At 39.9% G+C, this 27773-nt stretch overlaps 1 protein-coding gene across 1 annotated transcript in view; it reads left to right on the top strand.

The window, feature by feature from the left end:
• Positions 1-27139, top strand: part of LOC114655379 (glutamate decarboxylase 1-like) — a 61397-nt gene extending 34258 nt beyond the window's left edge. The window contains 4 exon segments of the mRNA XM_051930638.1: positions 1516-1665; positions 14817-14924; positions 22321-22410; positions 25577-27139. Coding sequence (XP_051786598.1) covers positions 1516-1665; positions 14817-14924; positions 22321-22410; positions 25577-25750 — 522 coding nt within the window. The 3' untranslated portion in view covers positions 25751-27139.
• Positions 27140-27773: the final 634 nt, after the last annotated feature.

Here is a 27773-nt window from a genome sequence, read left to right as displayed (position 1 = left end):
GGGAGGAAACCAGAGCACCCGGAGGAAACCCACGCAGACACAGGGAGAACATGCAAACTCCACGCAGGGAGGACCCGGGAAGCGAACCCAGGTCCCCAGGTCTCCCAACTGTGAGGTAGCAGCGCTACCCACCACGCCACCGTGCCGCCCTAAAAATGATTTGCATTATGAAATGTTTTAAAGGCTATTTTGATTTGCAAAATAAAAAGGTTAAAGGTTATTGAAAGGGAAAGAATGTTAAAGATGCAATGCTTTGTCTGTGCAAATGTAAAAGGAAAGAGCGGGTAACATATATAGGTGGGAAAGAAGGGAACAAAGTTGAGGCAGATGAAATGAGAAAAGGTGAGAGTAGGTGAGAAAAAGCCTCCATTTGAGGAAAATAAGGAGAGATTAAAAAGTTAGTTGGCCATTAGGATATTTAGAAATGTGAGATCCCAGGCTGAGAACGAGCTTAGCTTCTTCCGTTTTTCATTGAAAAGTGTCTTTGAGGCCCTGTGAAAGAACACAAGCAGAGAGATCAATGGAGATAACATGTTGTATAACAAGCTTTGTAAGCACTTTGATTTTAATTTCTTGAACCTGCTCTCTGCAATGCCCCCTGTTTCACTTATGTGGCCAGACACTTCCGACAAGAAATGCAGTAAATACAATTTTTAGACTGGCAGGAGGCCTGATGTTTAATAATGAATTTACCAGGGGGGCCAGATTCAAGTTTATTGTTGTTGACATATTTGCAAGTGACACAGCGGCCCTTCTTACAGTTAAAAATGCCTGGAGAGGAATGTGACTTATCTGTGGACTAGAAGTTTGCGTAGGTTAGGTTGTCAACAGCAGGAGATCGAGGGAGGGTTAGGAAAAAAGGCTCCTGTGAAAAGATCAGTCTGCAAATTGGGGAGTTTTTTTGATAACCTGTATTAGGGTGGAATGAGAGGACCAGACAGGACACATTAGTGTGTTCCTTTTAGAGTGAATGTTTAAGTGGTCTACTCCTGGCTTAACTGAGGGCCCAGTCCGCAAAATGAGAAAGGTATTCTCTATCGATGAAGAAACTCCTCATTCTGAGTGCTTCATTACAGATGTCATCCTTAACACTGCAGAGGTATTGGAGTCTGAGGAATTGTGAAAGAGGTTGAAGGTCTTTAGCATATCAGGTTTAGAACACAACTGTGTGAGTCAGTTGGCTTGTAACAGACAGAGTTGTTTTAAGTCCCAGATTACTGATAGAAAGACTGATATCTAAAAATGGTAGTTGTGGTAGAAACATCAACTGTAAATCTGAGAGCCTAATGGAAACTAGTAAAATCATCACACAAATTCCTGCAGCTGGCTTCTGGAGAAAGAGAAGAGGAAGCACCAGCACAACCACCAATATATCTTTTATACAGGTCTGTAACAAAGCCCAGGTAGGAAGGAAAGAGAGATGCTTCCATGGAAGGTTAAGCCAAGACGTTTTGATGTTCTACTCAAACATTCAGCAGCAGACCCAACAATAATCTTGGGTTGTTTTCTCTCTAGGGCATCCTTCAAGGCTGCAATCAGATGTGCGCAGGGTATCTCTTCCAGCAGGACAAGCAGTATGATGTTTCCTATGACACAGGTGATAAAGCAATACAATGTGGCCGCCATGTGGACATTTTCAAGTTCTGGCTCATGTGGAAAGCAAAGGTAAATTATGATGGGTTTAGATTTTATAACTTTGAAGAAGTAATTGTTTTGACTGTTTCTTTTTACTTTCTCGTATACATAGTATAGAGAAAATATAGGAATCGTGAAAAAATTCGACCTCGAGATATTGATGAATGTTGACGTTTTAGACCTTCCTGAGTCTGAAAATACAATTTTTGAAATTACATCCATCTGTGTGTCTGTCTGTGTGTAAACACGATAACTTGGAAACGCTTTCACCTGGTCAATGAGATTTTGTACACCTTCTTTATATCAAAAATACGGAATCCTATCAACTTTTGGGCCTCTTCTGGCAACCGCAAGTGGTACATTACTTGAAAAAATCTGAAATGTGTTCAGGTAAACTATGGCTATAAATAGAGATACAGTATATGATTTAAATTTTGCTTGGATATTAGAAATGACAAAAAATAAGTAGATATGAAATTTGAGAAAAGTGACACTTTAACTGAATACTTTTGTGAATTTTCAGGTAAACTATGGTTCTAATTACAGATAGATGATTCAAATTTTTTATAGATATTTATAATGATAAAAAGCAAACAGATATGAAATTTGAGAAAAATTACTCAACTGGAAGTACTGTAGTATTTTATTTAAACAACCATCTAAATTTTATGTATCATGGAAATATGTGTACACAACATTAAAAACTGTATTCAATATAATGCCTCTTCTTTCAATAACTATTATTAATTTAATTTTAATTTATAATTCATCAGTTTAACAAAAACGTGTAGACATTGAACATGCCATGTAAATATAAAGATGTAATGGGAACAATAAGCTGCTACGTCCCCATTGTATTCCTAATAATAAATTTAATTTTATGATTATTTTTTTTATTTCCGCCATCATTATCATAATTAAATTCAGCTAAATTGAGTTTTACCTGTAGCAATTTATTGCAAAAAATATTATATGATACTAGCGGTGTAAGCCCGTGCTGTATAAAGCCTGCAGTCCTAGAAACTATTGAAATCATCAGAAAAACGTAGAGACATAAATGTAGAGATGTCAGGTAATTGGAAGGAACTATTCGGCGCATCTCTCTCCTAGGAGGATTCATTTTGCCGACGTGCTCGCCTCACTTGTGTATTAGCGGCTAAGTGAGTGAGTCTTTCTTCAGAGGTTTCGCTTTGCTGATGTGCTCGCGTCGCTTGTGTATCCTTGGAGGTGGAGCCCTTACCCTGACTCCACCTCTCACTTCCGGGCCGGACAGACAGGCAGACACACACACTTCCACGCATAGATCTATACTAATAAAAGGCAAAGCCCTCACTGACTCACTCATCACTAATTCTCCAACTTCCCGTGTAGGTAGAAGGCTGAAATTTGGCAGGCTCATTCCTTACAGCTTACTTACAAAAGTTAAGCAGGTTTCATTTCAAAATTCTACGTGTAACGGTCATAACGGTCACCACTGTTGGCCGCCATATTGAACTTTCCAACGGTCTTTTGTTACTTATGGGCCCATCTTCAAGGAATTTGGTACGTGGGTTCCCAACGCTAACTGAATCCTACTTACGTACATATATACGTCCAAAGCCTGTAGCTCGGTCGCCGTGTGAGGCAGCATTGGGTCCCCCATCCCCATGCCTCCTACATAGTTGGCTGCCTGCCTATATAAGGCCGTCCGTCGCTCCAGTCTCTTCATTCCCTTCTTTGCTTTGCCACGGTATTCACGTCTCCCTGCTGATAACTGCAGCCTTTTTATTTAATCCACAGCTTCTCCGCTGTTTTATTGTTCGTTTATTACGATTATAGTTATTGTGTAGGTATTTTAGACTTAGTTTACATTGTTCAGGTACCCATTTCCTTTATCGTTCCAACCATACCCCCATTAACATGTCTATCGAGGTGATCACCATTGATCAAAGAACTGTCGTTTACCGAGTGGTTTCCATGCCTGGAGATGGCGCCTGCCTTTTCCATTCTCTGTGTTACATATTGCACGGCCATATCAGGCTTACTCTTGATATCCAGAGGAACATTGTGTCTTATGTATTGAATGACTGGGACAGGTTCAAGGTGTGGACTGATGACGGTACAGGAGATAATTATACTACACAGGAGCACTAGAAGAGTGAAATGCTTAAGCCCTTCACCTATGGTTCTGCATGTGAGTTGATGGCTGCCGCTGAATTGTTCGGTTGTCGCTTTCAAGTGTACCGAAATGGCCAAATATTTTACACCTTTGGACAACCGCCAATGCCTCTTACAAAGCCTTCTTCAAAATCTTTACCCCAATCTACGAAATCTCCACAAAAACGACGTTTCATGGTTGAGGGAAAGAGCTATCCTGACACCAAGAAATGACATGACTACGACTATAAACCACATTTTACTTCAAGTACTACCTTCACAACCAAAAACATATCAGTCTGTGGATTCAGTTGTAGAAGTGGAAGACGCGGTACACTATCCAGTAGAGTTTCTCCACGCTCTGAATCCTCCAGGCACTCCTGAGCATAATCTAATTTTGAAGGTTAGGGCACCAATAATGTTACTGAGAAACATACAGCCACCGAATCTTTGTAACAGAATGAGACTTCAGGTCACGTGTCTGCAAAAGAACCTAATTGAGCCAACTATTTTTACTGGTGGTGGCTCAGGGGAGAGAGCTTTTGTTCCTCACATCCCCGTTATACCCTCTGATCTCCCATTTCAATTCAAACGCCTCCAATTCCAGTAAGGCTCTGCTTCGCAATGACAATTAATAAGTCTCAGGGACAGATCCTACAAAAGGTTGGCATTGATTTGAGGCAAGATTGCTTTTCACATGGCCAACTATAAGTTGCATGCTCAAGAGTAAGCTCAGTGCACAGCTTGGTCATATTACAACTGGAGGGCCAAACTGACAACGTGGTATACAAACAGATTCTTAACAAATAATTATTGGTATATTTTCCCTCAGTTTAAAAAGGTTTACTTTTCATCTTAATAAAAATTTTAAGGCAGTACTTCGCCGCTGCGAAGCGCGGGTATTTTGCTAGTATTTATATATAAGACTAACACTTTTTCTATGTTTTTAGGTGACTATAACTCTTTTTATTTTGCACGTAATCTAGGCAATGCATATGTAATCATGAAAAAATTCCAGCATCGTTTTCAACCTCCCTAAGTGCGAAAATATCATTTCAATATAAAGTTTGATTATAAATCGAGATAAATGATTGTGTATCGATATTATGAATTAGTTATGATGAGAAAAAAACATATGATATTTTAGAAATATTGCGCAACTGGAAGTGGTTCTGACAACCTTTTTCTCTATCACAGTATACGAGAAAGTCGAGGAGAGCACACTCCCGATTTTTTTTCTTCTAGGAATATAAATCACAAAATCATTAAGCGAGAGCATTAGCACCAATAATGGTGCGATCTAACAATTTTTTTTCTAAAAATGTATTATTCTGCCAAAATAACCAAGCGCAATAACTCAAATATAACAATCAAAGCTTACAAATAACCAAAAATGACAAAATACATTTTGGCATTTGTGGCATTGCAAAACAGTAAAATTAAATATTTACTTTCTAGTGATGTGTATTGCTTGTGTTTTGTTCCATTCGATTGGTTGGAAGAACTTGTGACAGAAAAATTCCTCTTGAATATCTGAATCGTCCACTCTAAAAATGAGACAAAAACAATTTTGACTGACGTAGTGGTTAGGTTAGCTTGCTACTACTGAAGGCTGACTTGGTCTCTGGATAGGCTGATGTCTGCGTAGGGCAGCCCCCCCTGTTGCCATATGTGGCATAATTTCGCCACATATTCGTTGGGAAATTTTAAACTTGTAGCGGTGTATCAGCAGCAAAAAATATAGGAATAAATTTTATTAGGGTTTTAAAAAAACGTTACGGGGGCGCGATTAAAACTGTTATGAAAACTTGGGTCGCAAATACTTAAAGGTTGAGAAACCCTGGCGTAGGGCTTGCCTGGGTTTCCTTGTAAAGTCTAATATTAATTTATATATCAGGGCTTTGGGACAGAAACAAGACATTAGAAGATTGTAGTTGCTGCATAGGTTTATGCAGGCTAAAGTTCTGTTAAAATGTTTCATACTATAACCTTACAGATAAAGTAAAATATTAGAAATAAAGTAATTAAGTCTCTGTACACATTCACTATATACAATCTCATACGTGTAATTTTTTCACCTCAGAACAGGTTTATATATTCTTCCCCTTGGGACTCCAGAGTTTGATTATAAATAGAGATAAATGATTATGTATTGATATCATCAATTAGTTATGATGAGAAACAAAGAGTTATGATATTTGAGAAAATCTTGCTCAACTGGAAGTGGTTGTGATGACCTTCTCCTCAATCTCAGTATACGAGAAAGCCGAGGGAAGCCCACTCCCGATTTTTTTATTTTTAAGAAAGTAGAACATTTTATTACTGTGTCCTACTGGCAAGATTTAACAACGTTGTGGTTTACATGCTGCACTTCATTCCCACTACCGATCCCGAGACTAGCTCAAACTATAGAAATAGAATAGCAAATTGTTCTTTGGCTCATAAGCTGCTTTGGATAAAACAGTTGGGCAATAAATGTAAATGTAGCCCATTTCCCCCGACAGGGTGCCGCAGGAAACATCTAATAAGTTTCAACTACCGTTCGCTGTGAGCTTTCCCATTCAGGAACACAAAGCTGGGATCACAGAGTCTCCATCCCTCCTGTGGATCCCCAAAATGAGCACTAAGCCTGCTGAGAGAAAATTCATTTCATTCGTAAGACCCCTCTTGCCGCTGCCTGCATCAGCTTCATCATGCAGTTTGTAACCAGTTCATGCTGTGCTCTATTACACACACTCACTGACACACACACACACACACACACACACACCAGAGTCTGTGTGTTTTCTTGTAAAGAAATGGCGATTAATCTGCTGGACTGTGAACAAATGAGTCAGGAGGAGAGAGAGGACAAGGGGATCAAATAAACACTCTAGATCAGAGTCTTTCTCATTTTTTAGCCACTATCCCAAAGTCTTGCATCTACTGCGTGTTTTGCATCCATTCATTTTAAACTTTGCGTCGCTCTCATCACAAAATAACCTGAAACACTGAACAGTTGGACATGTAATTTATGTAATAGCACCAAGGGCAATCGAATGATAGTGGCCAGTTCAGGTCAGACATGGACACCTACCAGCCCCTAGGCTGAAGGCCTAAATAACTGATGGTGCAGCTGCTAATTGTGCAGAAGGCCAATGAGGATAGGATGATAGGAAGTGGAGAACTGGAGACCACCCAAAAGGGTTGCTATGCCAAAAGAGCAGATATGCAATTCTGAAAAGTACAACAGAACAGCATATGGGAAGACATTTCAAATGAAATTACCTGAAAAGACGTTTCTCTCCCTTCTATGATCCACAGACCACCAACACTTAAACATTTTTCATTAAAATGCAGCGGATCAAACTGAGTTTCCAATGCCCTAAAAATGTACTTAACAGTAAGGCTAAGTGCAACTAGTAATACAATACAATTTATTTTTGTATAGCCCAAAATCACACAAGGAGTGCCGCAATGGGCTTTAACAGACCCTGCGTTTTGACAGCCCCCCAGCCTTGACTCTCTAAGAAGACGAGGATAAATCTCACAAAAAACGCATGTAGGGTAAAAAAAAATGGAAGAAACCTTGGGAAAGGCAGTTCAAAGAGAGACCCCTTTCCAGATAGGTGGGGCATGCAGTGGGTGTCATATAAAAGGGGGTCAATACAATACAATACACAGAACAAAACACAAGTAATCCTCAATACAATAATAGAAATATTACAAGTACAGAGCAGAATTCAACAGTAGATGATATCACATAATCCATCCATCCATTTTCCAACCCGCTGAATCCGAACACAGGGTCACGGGGGTCTGCTGGAGCCAATCCCAGCCAACACAGGGCACAAGGCAGGAAACAATCCTGGGCAGGGTGCCAACCCACCACAGGACACACACAAACACACCCACACACCAAGCACACACTAGGGCCAATTTAGAATCGCCAATCCACCTAACCTGCATGTCTTTGGACTGTGGGAGGAAACCGGAGCGCCCGGAGGAAACCCACGCAGACACGGGGAGAACATGCAAACTCCACGCAGGGAGGACCCGGGAAGTGAACCCAGGTCCCCAGATCACCCAACTGCGAGGCAGCAGCGCTACCCACTGCGCCACCGTGCCGCCCACGATATCACATAATACCATTTGGATTTGTTCAGAGTCCTGCAGACCTCGGCCATCAAGCTACCTCCCCCTATTGGCTATTCCACAGTTGAGTCAACACTGGGCCAGCCAATCCGATGAAAGGACCCCTCTACCCAATGATTCCTGCGATCCTCCATAATAAATGCAAAGCATACACGGGACACTCAGCTTCTTAATTCAAAGTCAACAGGCTCTTTAGTGGAAATTCTGTAGTCTCAACCAGTCTAACATTTGATTAAATTTCAAACTTAGTAGGATCTCACACCAAAAAGTATGAATGGCAAGCATGTAAACCTGCCATAAGTGAATGTATGTAGATAGATAGATAGATAGATAGATAGATAGATAGATAGATAGATAGATAGATAGATAGATAGATAGATAGATAGATAGATAGATAGATAGATAGATAGATAGATAGATAGATAGATAGATAGATAGGAAAGGCACTATATAATAGCAGTTTTGTACCTCAGAACTGCACCCTTTACTTGAACTGACTGTTTAACAAAATTTGACAAATTTTGAGGAGAGGAGACTATTCAGTCCGTCAAGCCTGTTTGTTTAACTAATAATAATAATAATAATACATTTTATTTGAAGCGCCTTTCAAAAAACTCAAGGTCACTGTACAATCAGGTTAAAAAATAAACATTCAATAACTAGAAAATTTAAAATCCAAATAAAACATCAGATAAAACACCAATAACAGTTACAATGAATAAGCAATTTTGAACAGATAAGTTTTAAGATTAGCCTGAAATTGGTGAAGGGTAGTCATATTCCTAAGATAAGCAGGTAATGAGTTCCATAAGGAAGGTGCCGATCTGCTAAATGCGCGATATCCCATCGTAACAAGACGTGCTGGTGGATTATTTAAGTTAATGGAAAAAGAAGATCTGAGCATACGAGAGGGTTTAATGACTTGTAGGAACTGTGAGAGATATGTGGGGGCAAGATTATGAATGGCCTTATATGTAAGGACTAAAATAGCTAAGCTGTCCCTAACATCTCATCCAGATACGTCTTCAAGGTTGTCAATGGGGCGGAGTGGTGGCTCTGAGGCTAAGGATCTGCGCTGGTATCCAGAAGGTTGCCGGTTCGAATCCCCGTCACTGCCAAAAGAGATCCTACTCTGCTGGGCCCTTGAGCAAGGCCCTTAACTTGTAATTGCTCCAGGGGCGCTGTACAATGGCTGACCCTGCGCTCTGACCCCAAGGGGTATGCGAAAACTAACAAATTTCTAATACGAGAAATCGTATAAGTCGAAATAAAAAAAAAGAACAAAAAGAAAAAAAAAATGTTTCTGTTTCAACTCCATGTCTTGGTAGTTTGTTCCAGAGTCCCACAGCTCCCTCCATAAAGAAGAGTTTACTGGCTTTAGTTATAAATGCACTTCCCCTTAACTTCCCCTGATATCCTTGAGTGTGTGATTCACCATTAACCTGAAAGAATATTGCTGGATCTACTTTATCAATGTCTTTGAGGGTTTTAAATACCTGGAATATGTCCCGATGCCTTCACCTCTGCTCGGACTAAACAGGTTTAATTCCCTGAGTCGGTCACAGTAGGACATGTCCTTAAGTCCCATGATGCATTTGGTTGCTCTCCTCTGCTCAGCTTCGAGTGCTGCTGTGTGTTTCTTGTACTGTGGTGACCAGAACTGCACACAACACTCCAGATGTGGTCTCACTCATGCATTATGTAATATGAGCATAATGGTCCCTTGACTTAAATTCAGCAGTTTTTATGATACCACCTAACATTTTTTTGCCCATTTAATTACTTCTGTGCATTGCTTAGTCGATGAAACTGTTGGGTCAACATAAACCCCTAAATCCTTTTTAGAGGCTGCTTCATGTAGGACAGTGTTTCCCATCTTGTATTTAAAATTGACTAGCTGTCCCCCGTGGCTCTGCCCGCATAGTAGTGAAACAGGACAAACTTTAAAAATCAATAAAAAAAAGTTTTAAAAAATGTAATAATTTGTATTGAGAAGAATTTATATTGACAGCTTTCATATCCGAGGGCCTCTTGATATGCAATATTTTGGGATTTTGCTAATGCTCCCACATCAAAAGCTGCCACTATATCTGGCTGTCATATTTCTGCCAGAGCAGCTACCCTCTAAAACACCATAGCTCTGAACTCTCTCTCAAAAAAGTCAAACGTTACTCTTTAACCATCTCTAGATGACAATGTCTGCTGAACATACAGGTATCTCTTGCTAAGCGGAGTCAAGGTACGCTCCAACATGTGGCGAGAGGTACAGCAACTTGAATGGAGGCTGGCGCGTAAGTGAGGAGTGTCCCACCACCCACTCCCCTCAGCCCACAGCCTGTTTCTTGGATTTGTGCGAAAAAATTGGTGCTGCAACCAAACTATAATACTTAGATCGATGCGAGAAGTCACAATATCAACCGGAATGTTCAAGCAAATTGCAGAAAAAAAACCCGATCTAAATCCGTTAAGCAGTTCTCTCATGAAAAGCGGACAGACATACAGACAGATAGACGTATGTTGGATTTTATATACAATACAATACAATACAGTTTATTTTTGTATAGCCCAAAATCACACAGGAAGTGCCGCAATGGGCTTTAACAGGCCCTGCCTCTTGACAGCCCCCCAGCCTTGACTCTCTAAGAAGACAAGGAAAAACTCCTAAAAAAACCTTGTAGGGAAAAATGGAAGAAACCTTGGGAAAGGCAGTTCAAAGAGAGACCCCTTTCCAGGTAGGTTGGGCGTGCAGTGGGTGTCAAAAGAAGGGGGTCAATACAATACAATACACAGAACAGAACAAATCCACAATACAATATAAAATAAAAAGTTTTTTTTTTTTTGGAAGTAAAAAAAATACAAATTTTAGAAGTACAGAGCAGAATTTAACAGTAGATGATATCACATAATATCACAGAATATGTATAGAGATGTTCCTTTTGCCCATGTGTAGCACTTTGCCCATTTCTAAAGGGCAAACACTTAGAAGTTTAGCACAACTACACTATGAACCTCAGAATTTTATAAAAGCGGTGCATTAAAAGATTTGTTAAGAAAGGAACTTTGTAAATTAACAACAAATGGCAACTCAACATTTGCTACTCCTTTCTATGCTTGAAAGTTGAAGAGAAGAATAATTACTTCATTTGGTTTAACTTTTTTGCTTTCCTTTCTATAAATTTGGGGCAAAGCAGAAGTAAATGATATCACTCTGAAAAGAATCACAGGATTAGATTACTAATTAACTTTACAGGACGGATACCTGACTACGGAACATCTAGAAAAACTCAGTTTTCTCCAACTCACCTCAAAACGTTTGGTCCAGGGTTTTAAATGAAATCTTGTGCATTTCAAACAACTACTTTTAGCATAACCTACTGGCTAATCCTAACCCTTGGACTGTAAAAGATTTCTCTTTCAGTTTGGCAGTAACTCAATGTGTGACCCTGAGCAACTTACTTAGCCTGCCTTGGCTCAAGTGGTAAATGTTTGTGGATAATTGTACCACACTCTGTAGTTGTAAAATACCTAGGGGCAGTATATACTACTGAAAATATGGTATATAAGAAAAGAAAAGCCAATGTGTGTACACCATGACTGAAGTGCCAGCTGCTAAATGCATATGTAGCTGGAAGAGATATATTGGGATTATGCAGGAGTTGTTGGGAAATAATTATAAGAGGACCAACAGTGCCCCTGCATGCAGAGAGCACATGTCACCTCAGTAGATGTATGCCCCATTGATAGCATTTTTACTAGGTTTCTCATAACATCCATCCCATCCATCCATTTTCCAACCCGCTGAATCCGAACACAGGGTCATGGGGGTCTGCTGGAGCCAATCCCAGCCAACACATGGCACAAGGCAGGGACCCAATCCCGGGCAGGGTGCCAACCCACCGCAGGACGTTTCTCGTAACAGAAAAAGGCAATTCTAAAATATAATTAGGTGGCTCTGACCTTCAATATAAGTAAACACATGATATAAATACATTATGTGCAGGAGTATTCTTGTCTGGTAAATAAGTCTGGAGGACAAGTACATACTGATCTTATAAATGAACAAACAGATGACTCAAAGTTTAAATTGAAAATTATACCGTGATCTATTGCTTCTAGTATTACTTTTCTTCATGGAATAACTGCCAGACCTTTCCATGTGCAGTTAATTATGAATTTAAAGTAATTATTAATAATATAAAACATAAGGGAAGAATGGAGCGTGAGATCGACAGGCGGATCGGTGCGGCATCCGCAGTGATGCGGGCTCTGCATCGGTCTGTCGTGGTGAAAAAGGACCTGAGCCATAAGGCAAAGCTCTCAATTTACCAGTCGATCTATGTTCCTACCCTCACCTATGGTCATGAGCTATGGGTAGCGACCGAAAGAACGAGATCGCGAATACAAGCGGCTGAAATGAGTTTCCTCCGCAGGGTGTCTGGGCTCTCCCTTAAAGATAGGGTGAGAAGCTCAGTCATCCAGGAGGGGCTCAGAGTAGAGCCGCTGCTCCTCTGCATCGAGAGGAGTCAGATGAGGTGGCTCGGGCATCTGATCAGGATGCCTCCTGGACGCCTCCCTGGTGAGGTGTTCCGGGCACGTCTAACCGGGAGGAGGCCCCAGGGAAGACCCAGGACACGCTGGAGGGACTATGTCTCTCGACTGGCCTGGGAACGCCTCGGGATTCTCCCGGAAGAGCTAGAAGAAGTGGCCAGGGAGAGGGAAGTCTGGGCATCTCTGCTCAAGCTGCTAACCCCGCGACCCGACCTCGGATAAGCGGAAGAGGATGGATGGATGGATGGATAAAACATAACATATTATTCCTCAGAGTAAAATATTAGCGGAAAGGGAGTTTTGAAGAGCAAGTGAAAATCCCACTTTTAGTAACACCTTGATATCTACAAGTTGTCAATTATGTTCATTAGAGACTAGAGTCTGTCATTTTAATAGATAGATAGATAGATAGATAGATAGATAGATAGATAGATAGATAGATAGATAGATAGATAGATAGATAGATAGATAGATAGATAGATAGATAGATAGATAGATAGATAGATAGATAGATAGATAGATAGATAGATAGATAGATAGATAGATAGATAAGGATGATCATGCTTTGTCATCGAACCCAAATAATGACCAACCAGAACAAAAGTAACAAAAGAAAAGAGTTTTATATTAAAGTAGATGAACAGACAAAACAGTTATTCCATAAACACACAGGGGCTTAAAAATAACAAAAGCCTACGTCTTCTGGCCCTCCTATTTACATCTCACTTACTAGTTCACCTCTGGTTTTCTTTAGTTGTTCAGTCCCTTATCAATGGCTTCCTCCCACCTGCTTAGCCCCCTGTACACTGACTACAGGGGTCTTTTAAGTCTGGGTGAGGAAACCCTTCCAGGTAGACCTTCACAAGTGCTGCCAGGTTGCCTGGCCTGTGCTGAAAGGACTGCAGGTGCCCCTGTGAAGCCTCCCTTAGCAGCACTTGGTTTACCTACAGAATTCTCATAGCACAGAGTGTGACTGGGGAGGGCCAGGCTGTCTGTCCTTCCCAATACTCCTGCAAATGTAACCCCCTATCTACTCTAGTATCTTGGAGAACATTAACAAGGGTAAGAAATTGGTTGTTACCTGTCCTACTTTTACAATATTTGTTCACAGGAGAAATCTGAACTTTTTCAAACGCTCAGTAAATAATATTATTATATTATGACAAACAACAAACCCCTCTCAAATATATACCAGAATGAATAAAAAGAAAGAAATCTTCTGACTAGGTTGACTCAGTGAGGCATTGTGCAGGTGTATTGCTGTTTGTATAAAGGAGCCCCGCCTAGCACTTGTTGAAACACTTCTGCTGATTAATTTGTTGGCTGAAATTCCCTAGTGTTATTGTGTCACTAGGAGGATGTGCAACATTGTTCATAATGACACTCAGTTTTTTCTCCTTCACTACGACCTCTAGGGGGTCCACAGTGTGTCCTATAAGTGACCCTGCACTTTTAAATACTTGTTGGTTTGGTGGAACTCTCTTGAAGTGATGTTAGCAGCCCAGCACATCACAATGTAGAAAATCGCACTGATCATGACAGAGTTATAGAAGATGTGAAGGATGTCATTTCCCACATTAAAGGAATGCAGTCTCCTAAGAAAGAAGAGTCTGCTGTGCCCTTTCTTATATAGTTCCTCAGTGTTATGGGACCAGTCCAGCCCGTCATTCATACTTGTAGAAGTTGACCACCTTTACATCCACTCCTAGTGACCAGACATCAGCTCTTTGGTATGCCGAAACTCAATAACCAGTTTCTTAGTTTTGCTGATGTTAAGATGAAGGCAGTTCTTTCTGAACCAACACACAAAGTTCTTCACCTGACTCCCCTCTTCTGTCTCATCCCTCTTATCAATACACCCCATACGTGTAGAATAATCTGAGAATTTCTGCAGGTGAGATGACCTGCTGTTTTATTTGTAGTCCAAGGTGTACAGAGTGAAATGAAAAGGACACAGCACTGTTCCTTGTGGTGCTCCAGTGTTGCTCACAATCCTCGAGTCTCAAAATCCGTGGTCTGCCTGGCAGACAGTCCACTATCCAGGACACCACAGGCTCATCCACCTGCATATCTGCTTCACATTTGCTGAGCAATCTACTCATATTTGATCCTGAAAAAATTAAGTACATAATTGGTGAACTTTGTTGGACTGAATTTCCTGTTCTCATCAAATGTTTTCTAAAATGAAATAAATTCAGTGAAATATAATTTTGTTTTGTTGGCACCCTGCCCAGGATTGTTTCCTGCCTTGTGCCCTGTGTTGGCTGGGATTGGCTCCAGCAGACCCCCGTGACCCTGTGTTCGGATTCAGCGGGTTGGAAAATGGATGGATGGGTGGATAATTTTGTTTTTTGTATTTTTAGGGTACTGTTGGTTTTGAACAGCACGTTAACAAATGTCTGGATTTGGCAGAGTATCTGTACACCAAGATAAAGAACAGGGAAGGATACGAGATGGTTTTCAGTGGAGAGGTAAGCCATCACTCAGTGAAGTTCTCTTCTTCCTGTGCTGTGGGTCTGAGTTCTGATGGTGGGAGTAATATGGGTGGTGGGCTTGTAATGGTGATCCTTTTGAAGAATGTGATTACTAAGTGGCTTACACATTATTCAATTCACACCACATTAACAGGAATCAAAATATAAAATATTTGAAATCCTGGAAAGATGGCAACGCTTAAGATTGAAGGTTATATTAGAAAATGTCTGCAGTCTTAATTGAAAGAAATTGACATTACTTTTCCAGAATAGGAAGCATTTAACAATGTAAGACCAATGGTTAACTGAGGATATTTGCTTTCAGGCTGTTAAACCCTGTGTCACAATGTTCTGCCTTGGTAGTCTGAATAACTGCTTTAAGTATTTATTCCCAGAGTACCATAGACATACAGTATAGCAAGAGTGGTGGCACGAGGCTAGGGATCTGCACTGACAATCGGAAGGTTGCTGGTTTGAATCCCGTAAATGCCAATAGGGACTCTACACTGTTAGGACCTTGTGCAAAGTCCTTAACCAGCAATTGCTGAGCGCTTTGAGTAGTGGGAAAAGCACTTTAAAATTGCAAAGAATTATTATCATTAGCATTAAACAGATGATCAAGTACTGAAGTTGCAGTGGATTCTACACAACAAAAACATTAACACTGTACTTAGTAACACTGGCCCATTTCTTACTCACTTTCTCATTCATCCACCCATTTTCTTAACACACTAATCTAAAGCTCTCCATCCATCCATCAGTTGTCCAAACTCAATTATCTTAAGCTAAGTGAAAGGGAAGCTGGAGACCATCCTAGCAGGGCAAAAACCAACAAGGGCGCCAGGCAATCGCAGGATTATTTAAAACTCCATTTTATTAAATTTATGCAGATGTCATGTGCCTTTAAAGTTTTTTTTCCACCAGATGGCAGTAGCACACAGTGTGTCAATGGAAGCTAATTTTTTTTATTTTTTAAAATTTTATTATACTTTATTAATCCCAAAGGAAATTATTTGGTTTTTCGCATACACCTTGGGGTCAGAGCACAGGGTCAGCCATTGTACAGCACCCCTGGAGCAATTGAAGGTTAAGGGCCTTACTCAAGGGCCCAGCAGAGTAGCATCTCTTTTTGGCAGTGACGGGAATTCAAACGGGCAAACTTCGGGATACCAGTGCAGATCCTTAGCCTCAGAGCCACCACTCAATTTGAGACATGATTAAAAGCATTGTAACATTTTTACTTCCATTGACAAGTTCAAGATAGATAGATAGATAGATAGATAGATAGATAGATAGATAGATAGATAGATAGATAGATAGATAGATAGATAGATAGATAGATAGATAGATAGATAGATAGATAGATAGATAGATAGATAGATAGATAGGAAAGGCACTATATAATAGATAGATAGATAGATAGATAGATAGATAGATAGATAGATAGATAGATAGATAGATAGATAGATAGATAGATAGATAGATAGATAGATAGATAGATAGATAGATAGATAGGAAAGGCACTGTATAATAGATAGATAGATAGATAGATAGATAGATAGATAGATAGATAGATAGATAGATAGATAGATAGATAGATAGATAGATAGGAAAGGCACTGTATAATAGATAGATAGATAGATAGATAGATAGATAGATAGATAGATAGATAGATAGATAGATAGATAGATAGGAAAGGCACTGTATAATAGATAGATAGATAGATAGATAGATAGATAGATAGATAGATAGATAGATAGATAGATAGATAGATAGATAGATAGGAAAGGCACTGTATAATAGATAGATAGATAGATAGATAGATAGATAGATAGATAGATAGATAGATAGATAGATAGATAGATAGATAGGAAAGGCACTGTATAATAGATAGATAGATAGATAGATAGATAGATAGATAGATAGATAGATAGATAGATAGATAGATAGATAGATAGATAGGAAAGGCACTGTATAATAGATAGATAGATAGATAGATAGATAGATAGATAGATAGATAGATAGATAGATAGATAGATAGATAGATAGATAGATAGATAGGAAAGGCACTATATAATAGATAGATAGACAGATAGATAGGAAAGGCACTATATAATAGATAGATAGATAGATAGATAGATAGATAGATAGATAGATAGATAGATAGATAGATAGATAGATAGATAGATAGATAGATAGATAGATAGATAGATAGGAATGGCACTGTATAATAGATAGATAGATAGAGAGATAGATAGATAGATATGGATGCTCATGCTTTGTCATCGAACCCAAATGATGACCAAACAGAACAAAAGTTCTTTGCCCCCTGCTCGCTTCGCTGGCCAAACCCCACGCTTGTGCTACGCTCTATCCTCTTTGTGGTTCTGCCATTCGTGTATGGGGATTCAGATGCACAATTTACTATTTTACATTACAGCGAGTAATTAACCATATTAAAAAATATTAAAACATAATAATTGGAATGTAAATTGTGTTTCATGTTGCATAATACGATTTTGTTCTGTTTTGCTTTGAAATTAACACGCAACAACTTTTTAAACTTACACTTTTACTGTAAAACTTAAGTAAAAACAATTTTTTGAATTCAATTTTCATCAATTATCACATTGAATTGTGATTCTGTGTTTGGACTTTCATCGTGACAACACAATGTATAACTGCCAGTGAGTGAATTTGGTTTCTTTCTCTCTATTAAATAAAACGACTTTTTCGAATGTTTGGCTCTGAGATTTGTAAATTGTCTTTGCAAAAGCTATCCCAATGGGAAATTGTTAATGTTTTAATACGAATGGCATATGAAGATCTCCTTTGTTCTCTAATGTTATCCCCTGAAGATGTACTACATTACCTATCTTGGATACATCCTTCTTTCTACAGTAATTCATGTGGTGGAAGACCGGATGGTCTTAACGGTTATAGATATTCTTTGTGATATTGTAAGTTGATGTTTTCATCTTCTGCACCATCACCACCAGCTGTTTCAGCATAGTCTATTGATACGCATTTAATCAATTTGCAGCGTAACCGATCGACATTTTTGGCATTAATTCATTTGACTTCATCGTTTCTCAGTGCTAGGAATGCCCGTGTACTCATTTCTTCTGTTGATAACCCTTCGTGATAAAATTCTTCAATAAGATTTGGACATAATACGTCTTTTTTAATTGGGAACTTAAAGTAAGGAAAACGTTAAAATTTATAAGAGCTGAGAGAGCAGGCACTGTGTCTGACAAAAGCATTCACACGACTGAGAAGTGAGAAGACCGTGTGTGTGGTTGAATATGGTGGAGAGGAGGGCGTGACTTGAAAAAATCTCATGGCCAAAGTCTCATCTCGTGGGACTTAAAAAAATCTTTCAAAAAGTCTTGTCACGTCACAGGATTATTTTATTATAATAGAGAGATTTAAATTGAGATCTAAAAGCAGTAAACAGTGCATATTTTACATTGATAAGGCAGTTTCTAGGTGACAGCGAGAAAGAGGCAGGTTTGGCGGCAGCAACTTCCAGTGCTCTGAGTTTTCCTGTGGAGAAAACCCAGTAATGTGCACAACGGGGTGTTTTAATGTGTCTTTGTGTAGGAAAGATGCAACATGCCACATTTTTAAACAAGATAGAAAACGTGCACATGCTGTAGCATTCAAGAGCATTCAGTGACTTTTGCTGTGTTCCTTTTGAAGTGTGAAGTCAGAATTTCTGAGTTCCTTCGTCAGAACTTTCCGTTGGAACACTCCCTTAAGTCAGATTTACAACTTGGAAACCCAAGGCTGTTCTGTCAGGTTCAAGTTTGTCCGACTTAAATCATGGCGTCAATACAAAATGGCGATGTACAGGCTGACTTTAGTGAAAGCTGTAGTATTATACTGCTTATTAGCTCTTCTGTCTATTTGTGTCTCATTAAATCAGTCATACACACAATACTGTTTAACTTCTATCTGCAGACATGTTGTTACAGTATTTGGATACACAAAATACAGCATTATGCTTTTTTTTAAACATTAGAACTTTAGAATTCCTATTAGAACATTAGAATGAAGTCCTATGCACTTTGTTCTTCTAATAAAAGCCTCAAGTCAAGTTTTGAAGGTCCCTGAAGTCCTACTGTCTATCACACTACTTGGTCACTTATCCCATGTGTCTGTGGTTCTTTGTGTAAATAAAAAGCTTCCTAATGTTTGTGTGAAATTTACCTTAAGGAGTCTCTAACTGTGTTCTTGATGAACTCATTTTAAAATCACTGTCTCAACCCACTGGACTAATTCCCTTCATAGTTTTAAACACTTCAGTCAGGTCTCCTCTTCATCTGATTTTTCTTAAACTGTAAAGGCTCAGCTGTTTTCATCTTTCTTCATAACTCATCCCCTGTAGCCCTGAATCAGCCTAGTCGCTCTTTGCTGGACCTTTTTCTAGTGCTGCTGTCTTTATGGAGACCAAAACTGCACACAGGACTCCAGATGAGTCCTCACCAGTGTGTTATAAAACTTGAGCAGAACCTCCTGGGACTTGTACTCCACACATCAGATCTCCTGTTCATCTCCTTTTGCTTAAACAAAGAAGGTTCAGCTCTTTTAATCTTTCCTCATAATTCACCAGACTTCCCATTGTGTATTCAAACCTCACATTTTGACTTTCTACATTTAATACTTTACATTTACTGACATTAAATTTCATCCTCTGTAGCCCTGGAGTCAGCCTAGTTGCTCTTCTCTTCTGCTTCTTTGTCCTTTTTGTAGCCTGGAGACCAAAACTGCACACAGGACTCCAGATGAGGCCTCACCAGTGTGTTATAAAGCTTGAGCAGAACCTCCTGTGACTTGTACTCCACACACGTCAAGGCGCTATATAACGTGACATTCTGTTAACCTTCTTCATGGCTTCTGAACACTGTTGGGAAGTCGATAGCTTAGAGTTCACTATGACTCCTAAATCCTTCTCATAAGGTGTACTCTCGATTTTTCAGACCGCCCATTGTGTATTCAAACCTCACATTTTTACTTCCTATGTGTAATACTTTACATTTACTTCCATTAACTTTCATCTGCCACAAATCTGCCCAAGCCTGTATGTTCAGGATTGAGACAGTGACTTTAAAATGAGTTCAACAAGAACACGTGGACACAGCTGGAAACTTCTTAAGGGTAAATTTCACACAAACATTAGGAAGATTTTCTTTACACAGAGAACCACAGACACGTGGAATAAGAGACCAAGTAGTGTGGTAGATAGTAGGACTTTAGGGATTTTCAAAACTATAACTGATGTTATTTTAGAGGAAATAAGAGGACAGGCCTGGTGAGCTTTGTTGGGCTGAATGGTCTGTTCTTGTCCAGATTGTTCTAATATTCTAATGCACTCCTCTGTGTTGATGGAAACAAGAGGAAGAGTCACAGCTGGTTTTACTGGGGTGGTACAAGTTAAATTCTTTAGAACACACCTAAACATGCAAGTATGAACAAGGCCTTAGGGAACAGTAGTCTTTGGTATCCGTCCAAAAAATAACCTTAAAAACCCCCACAAAGTCTTTTAAGAGTTTTGTGCTTCATACTTTTAAAATCGTCTGCTAAACTAATTTAATGTCAGCTTTGTGAAACTGCATATAAATCAAAAATATTAGTGTTCTTTGGCTCCCTTTATGTTTGGCTTTTATTTTATTTTATTTTTATTTCTGATTAGGCGTTTCTGTTTTCTGCTTTTTTGGATGATTTAATATTTTTAAATTAAGGTTTATTTTGGATTTTTCTTATCTTTAAGATTTTGTTCATTTTGAATGTTATATATATTTGAGCATGTTTTATATTTACTTTATTAGAATAAATTAAATTATGTTTATTGTATTTAATAAATGAAATGACTGTGCAGTAATGAAAAAGGGAGCACAGTATATTTAATATTAAACGTGTGACCCAGGCATTGAACTGTGAACTAAAATCGTCCGTGTCACTGCCGGGGAAAGTAAGTTTCATTATCCTGGCTGACTCAGCCGCAGAAAGGATTCACTCTGTACCAACGTCTTTTTGATGAATCATTCTTAATGCTGGTGACTTCAAAGAAGTAATCAAGACCTATTAGGTGTGTTCCTTTCGTGGACATTGCTCTATTAATATTTAATACCTGCAAATATAAACCTGTGGTGCAATCCGAGCAGGTCTGACCTCATCTTACTGCCACCTTCCAACCTGTAGTGATGGTAGCAGCTCTTTGTTATCCAAGCCAGAAGTTTTTATGTGTGTTGGAGTTCTGGGGGATGGAAGGATTATAGTTTGTTTTTATCATATTTATTTTATTTTTTGGAGCGTCTTTAAAATTTAAATTTCCCCTTGTGGGCAAATAAAGTATTATCTATCTAAAATATTTATAATTTTGGAATTTGGGCAATGGTCTTTTATGGTTTTGATAGATAGATACTTTATTAATCCCAAGGGGAAATTCAGATACTCCAGCAGCAGCATACTGATAAAAAACAATATTAAATTAAAGAGTGATAACAATGCAGGTATAACAGACAGTAACGTTGTATAATATTAACGTTTACCCCCCCCCCCCCCCCAGGTGGAATTGAAGAGTCACATAGTGTGGGGGAGGAACGATCTCCTCAGTCTGTCAGTGGAGCAGGACGGTGACAGCAGTCTGTCACTGAAGCTGCTCCTCTGTCTGGAGATGATCCTGTTCAGTGGATGCAGTGGATTCTCCATGATTGACAGGAGCCTGCTGAGCGCCCGTCACTCTGTCACGGATGTCAAACTGCCCAGCTCCATGCTTACAATAGAGCCTGCCTTCCTCACCAGTTTGTCCAGGCGTGAGGCATCCCTATTTTATATGCTGCCTCCCCAGCACACCACTGTGCAGAAGAGGGCGCTTGCCACAACCGTCTGATAGAACATCTGCAGTATCTTATTGCAGATGTTGAAGGACGCCAGCCTTCTAAGGAAGTATAGTCAGCTCTGTCCTCTCTTGCACAGAGCATCAGTATTGCTCTTCCTTTTTGGCATTTATTATAACAGTAGCAGTACTAGATGCTCCTTTGCCCGGCTATGGGTAGTGATCCACTTTAGTCTTTATGGAGAATGGCTCTTGTAGGCCTGATCCAAGACTTCCAAAACCTGAAAGCTTTCAAGGCAAAAATTTTCTTGTGAGTGAAGTTTCACATTTTACTACACCTAATAAAGATTAAAAGTTCATCACACAAGGCATCATGGGAATGTGCAACTAACTACGGAGTTACCAAGTTGAAGCAGTGGCCTTCACCGCAGCATCTCAATGAGATTAACCAGTCAAATGCACTTAATGTACTGTTACACAGACAATTTCTTAATTCTGCTGGGGTAGTTGGTCCTGCCAGATAATCAATCATAAACTTTTTTTTCTTTTTAGCCTCAACATACCAATGTGTGCTTCTGGTACATACCACCCAGTTTGCGTGGCATGCCAGACTGTGAAGAAAGAAGAGAACGCCTGCACAGGGTAAGAGTCTTTAATATCCAAATCCCCAAATATTTTCCAGCTAATCGGTTGCTTGAATCTACAAAGTTAATCTTTTTATAAGATAACATTCTCCAACCTGCTTAATCTAACACAACCCACACACACAAATAAACTGATGCGGGGCCAATTTAGAATTAGCATTTACTCTAACCTCACCTAACCTGCACATCTTTGGGAAAACCTCATATAAGCATGGAGAGAATGGACAAATTGCTCACAGACAACACTGGGGGACAGAGTTTGAACCTAAGATTTAGAGTCATTATTATCCATCAGTACTTAATGTAATGGAATTTAACTTCATAAATGAAGGAACATGTAATTAAGTGAGGAAGACAGACTCAATTTCTCATTTGCGAGGACTATGGCTTTGGGAAAGAAAAGGCTGAGGTGTCAATTAGTTTGAGTTTTAATTGACCTAAAGTGTTTTACCAGAGAGGAGTTTTCTGGAACAAGTGATGATGACTTGGTGAGATGAGTCTGTGGTGATCCTTTTGACATGGCTTGTGACATGAGATGCATACAGGTCTCCAACAGATGGAAGAGCACTGCCAATTATTTTCTCAGCAGACCTCACAACACCCTGTCATTTATTGTTGGAGTGGACCGTTGCTGAACCAAACCAGACAACAATGAAGAATGCGATCACATTTTCAATTCTTGTTTTGTAGAACTGTACACTGGATGGGCTGGGAAATGTTTAGTTTCTTTAGTTGGTGTAGAAAATACATCTGGTGATCCTTCTTAGTGATGAAAGTGGTGTTAATGTCCCAGCTGAGAGTATTTGCGATAGTTGTGCCCAAGAATTTAAAGGATTCCTCCCTATGGACTGTTAAATCATTAATTTCTAGAAAGAGAGATTGTAATGGCTATTTGAAATGGTGATGGACAGGTTGACAGATGAAATCAGACAGAAGTCCCCATGGACTATGATGTTTGCTGATGACATTGTGATCTGTAGCGAGAGTAGGGAGCAGGTTGAGGAGACCCTGGAGAGTTGGAGGTTGGCTCTAGATAGGAGAGGAATGAAGGTCAGTAGGAACAAAACAGGATACATGTGTGTAAATGAGAGGGAGGTCAGTGGAATGGTGAGGATGAAGGGAGTAGAGTTGGCGAAGGTGGAAGAGTTTAAATACTTGGGATCAACAGTACAGAGTAATGGGGATTGGGGAAGAGAAGGCAGACAGGGTGGAATGGGTGGAGAAGAGTGTTAGGAGTGATTAGTGACAGACAGGTATCAGCAAGAGTGAAAGGGAAGGTCTACAGGATGGTAATGAGACCAGCTTTGTTATATGGGTTGGAGACGGTGGCACTGACCAGAAAGCAGGAGACAGAGCTGGAAGTGGTAGAGTTAAAGATTTGCATTGGGTGTGACGAGGATGGATAGGATTAGGAACAAGTACATTAGAGGGTTGGCTCAGATTGGACGGTTGGGAGACAAAGTCAGAGAGGCGAGATTGCGTTGGTTTGGACATGTGAAGAAAAGAGATGCTGGGTATATTGGGAAGAGGATGCTAACAACAGAGCTGCCAGGCAAGAGGAAAAGAGGAAGGCCTAAGAGAAGGTTTATAGATGTGCCGAGAGAGGATATGCAGGTGATGGGCGTGACAGAGCAAGATGAAGAGGACAGAAAGATATGGAAGAAGATGATCCACTGTGGCAACCCCTAACAGGAGCAGCCAAAAGAAGAAGAAGAAGATTTGCGAAAGTCACTTACCATTTCCACTGTTTTGGTGGTTTTGAGTAGAAGGTTATTTGTAGTGCACCAAGACAAATGACGAGTCACCTCCTTTCTGTATGCTGTTTCATTTCTGTTATTAATTAGTCCAGTCATGGTGGTGTCATCAGTGGACTTAATGATTTTGACTGAAGGGTCAGTGGGTCTGCAGTCAATGGTGTACAGGGAATAGAGCATGAATAGAGTTCATATCACCATGATCTGACATGGGCCAAACAATAATGAGATAGAAAATGAGCCAAAACTTGACCAGCAAACTTTGTTAATCATACAATATCTGAAAATAAAGAAAGGTGAAGGTCTCAGGAATGTTGGTCTGCTCAGGTCCACAAAACATTTTAACAGTTATCTTAGAAAAGAGGAAATCAACCCCTGAAAAATTACCCCACACCATAATCCCCCCTCCACTAAACTTTACACTTGGCACAATGCAGTCAGGCGAGTACTGTTCTCCTGGCAGCTGCCAAACCCAGACTCGTCCATCAGATTACGTGATTTGTCACTCCAGAGGACACATCTCCACTGCTCTAGAGTCCAGTGGTGGTGGGCTTTACATCACTGCATCCGATGCTTTGCATTGCACTTGGTGATGTCAGGCTTGGCTGCAGCTGTTCGGCAATGGAGACCCATTCCATGAAGCTCTCTTTCTCCCTACGTACTGTTCTTGAGCTTTTGGAGGTCTGTAGCTATTGACTCTGCAGAAAGTTGGCGACTCCTGCACACCTCAGCATGCGCTGTCCCCGCTCGGTGATTTTATGTGGCCTACCACTTCATGGCTGAGTTGCTGTTGTTCCCAACTGCTTACACTTTATTATAATACTACTAACAGTTGACCGTGGAATATTTAGTAGCGAGGAAATTTCACAAATAGACTTACTGCACAGGTGGCATCCTATGACGGTACCACACTTGAATACACTGAGCTCCTGAGAGCGACCCATTCTTTCACAAATGTTTGTAGAAGCCATCTGCATGCTGAGGTGCTTGATGTTATACACCTGTGGACATGGGATTCTTGAATTCAATGATTTGGAGGGGGGGGGGTCCCATTATTTTTGGTGATATAGTGTAAGTGTAGTGCAGCGGTTCTCAATCTGTGGGGCGCGAAGTAACAAAAAAGGGGGCACAAATGTTGCCATATGTGGCGTAATTTCACTATTCGTAGGGAAATTTTAAACTTGTAGCGGTGTATCGGCAGCAAATAATACAGGAATAAATTTTATTAGGGTTTCAAAAAACGTTAGGGGGGCGCGATTAAAACTGGTATGAAAACTCGGGTCGCAAATACTTAAAGGTTGAGAAACGCTGGTGTAGTGCTAACATGTGTGAGTTTAAGTACAAGTACTTCTAGAAGTGGACCCCCCACACTTTCCTAATCTGGTTTCTTTTTTTCTCGTTCCTGTGCAGGTGGCACCAAAAATTAAGGCACGAATGATGGAGTGCGGCACAACTATGGTAGGATACCAGCCTCAGGGAGATAAGGTCAACTTCTTCAGAATGGTGGTCTCAAATTCAGCATCCACCAAGTCGGACATTGACTTCCTCATTGATGAAATTGAGAGATTGGGAGAAGATTTGTAATACTTGCTGTAGCCTCTAGGAAACCAGCATTATACTCTTTGGTCCAAGTCTTCAAAGTGCAATCGTCATTTAGCCATCGAGGCCGTGTCCTGCAAACAACTGAAAATGTGGTGAATGCAATTTTATTATGGGCGGACTGGTAGAGGACCGATAATGTGGGTTTGTATGTTTGTGTCGTCATCTTGTATATTTTGCAAGACCTGTGTAGATCTCTTTCTTAAAGGGGTTTTCTTTTTTTTCTCCTAAAAGGAGATCTTTCAAATGTAATGTGTGAAGTTCGTCAACACGTGTTGAAGTTGTCCGATTTTTATGTAAAGCAACATCTTTGCTGCTCTTAGATCACAATTTTAATAATACACGTAAGGTTTAATTGCGCCATCCTGTACCGAAATAGGAGTAATGCATGTATGCTGCTAAGAGAGAACATGTGTGCTGTGGAATTTCTATCCATCACCTCCTGACCTAACGGACCCCCCAAACCCCTTCAAACTGCTGCTCCAGTCACAGTATTAGAGTCTGCATTTGTTTCATAACTGTTATGTATGGAAATCTGAAGCACCAATTTGTATTTCTGGCTAATTAAACATCTCCTCCGCATCCTGGGACAACAAAGTAACAGTCATTGTAAAAGTTCGACTATTGTTGTGTTTTTTTAGAGAATTTAATTTTGTGCAGATTGTGTGTATATTTACATGCCTTTGTGGGAAAGGGAATACATGTACTAGTTTTGCAGCCAGATGTTTAAAGAGTAGATATATGTATAGGTATATGATATACTTGCTTATTTATATTCCAGAATAACTATAGTGTTACAGAGTTGTCTAGTATTTTGCTCCATTTGTAATGTATGTTTTATTTCTATAGCATTATCAAAATAAGGTATTTTAGTGTATTTGTAAGCCAAAGAAACAGATAACTAGTGAAAATATATACAGATCTATTTATTCTGCTGCAACCAGAGTTACTGCTGATTTAATTTATAACGTCTAATGCTTAGAGATCGGTTTCTTGTGCAATTGATATCTTGCTGTGGGTCTATTTCCTTGATACTTGAGGCCTCCATGGGGCAGAGTTCGAGCTGGATCTGGGGCCTTTGTGGAGGACAAATGTCTTTGTATCAGAGCATTTTATGTGGAAAGAAGCACAATAAAAAGAGGGAATGGGGATATGGGGAGGGTGGGCAGTGGGTGGGTAAACAGTAAAAGACCTATGGAAACTAGGTAGAGTATGCATTTGAAATTTTATTTTTAATAGAATTCTGCTTTAATAATATTTTAAATTGAACGTGGAAGCTAAGGTCTGCATCTGCAGAGCACAAACCTGAAAGCGTACCATGTAATAAAGTACTGTAGTGTTTTACAGTGATAATAAAATATATATTTAAGACTGCTCCTTTTTTTGATCATTTGGACTGTTGTAAAAGAATTAGTCTCAACACACTAGAAAGGTTTGGGGCAGCCACCCGTATATTGTCCCTGGCTGCAAAAAGGGTATGAGAATTGACAAGAAGTGTCCTTGTTGAGCTCCAGACTGAACTGTTTTGAGTGGTGGAAAAGATGGTGGATTTAAAGGTTGAAACCGGACGTGATGTCATCTGAAGCCAGAAGTGACGTCGTTCTGGGTGCCGGAACTGGAAGTGACATCTTTCTTGGCACTGGAATTGGAAGTGATGTCGTTGTTGCTGCTGGAAGTGACGTTGTTGCTGTTAAATCAGGTAGGTTTTCCCATGTTTGGCCTGCAGAGACAACAGAAGTAGGTTTAGCGCACCCCGCCACCCCCTGGCCCGGTGGGTAATTACCTCTACTTGGTCCACTCAGCTTCCTCCTTAATCGCACGTGTGTGACACTGTTAACACAATTCTGTCTTTCTTCTTCTAATGTACATGCGTGTGGGGAACTGATGTAATTTGTGAGCTGTGGAGATTGTAAAGGTCAAATGTTGAGAGCGTCAGCAGGAGAAAAGTCATGGAGGTTCGCTGATTCAGTACCCAGAATTGTTTGTGTTGTTAAGACTGAACTGGAAT

This window comes from Erpetoichthys calabaricus, chromosome 8, assembly GCF_900747795.2.
Source record: "Erpetoichthys calabaricus chromosome 8, fErpCal1.3, whole genome shotgun sequence".
Lineage (NCBI taxonomy): Eukaryota > Metazoa > Chordata > Cladistia > Polypteriformes > Polypteridae > Erpetoichthys > Erpetoichthys calabaricus.
The sequence above is the reverse complement of the archived record's forward strand: the minus strand, read 5'-3'. Positions and strand labels throughout refer to the sequence as shown.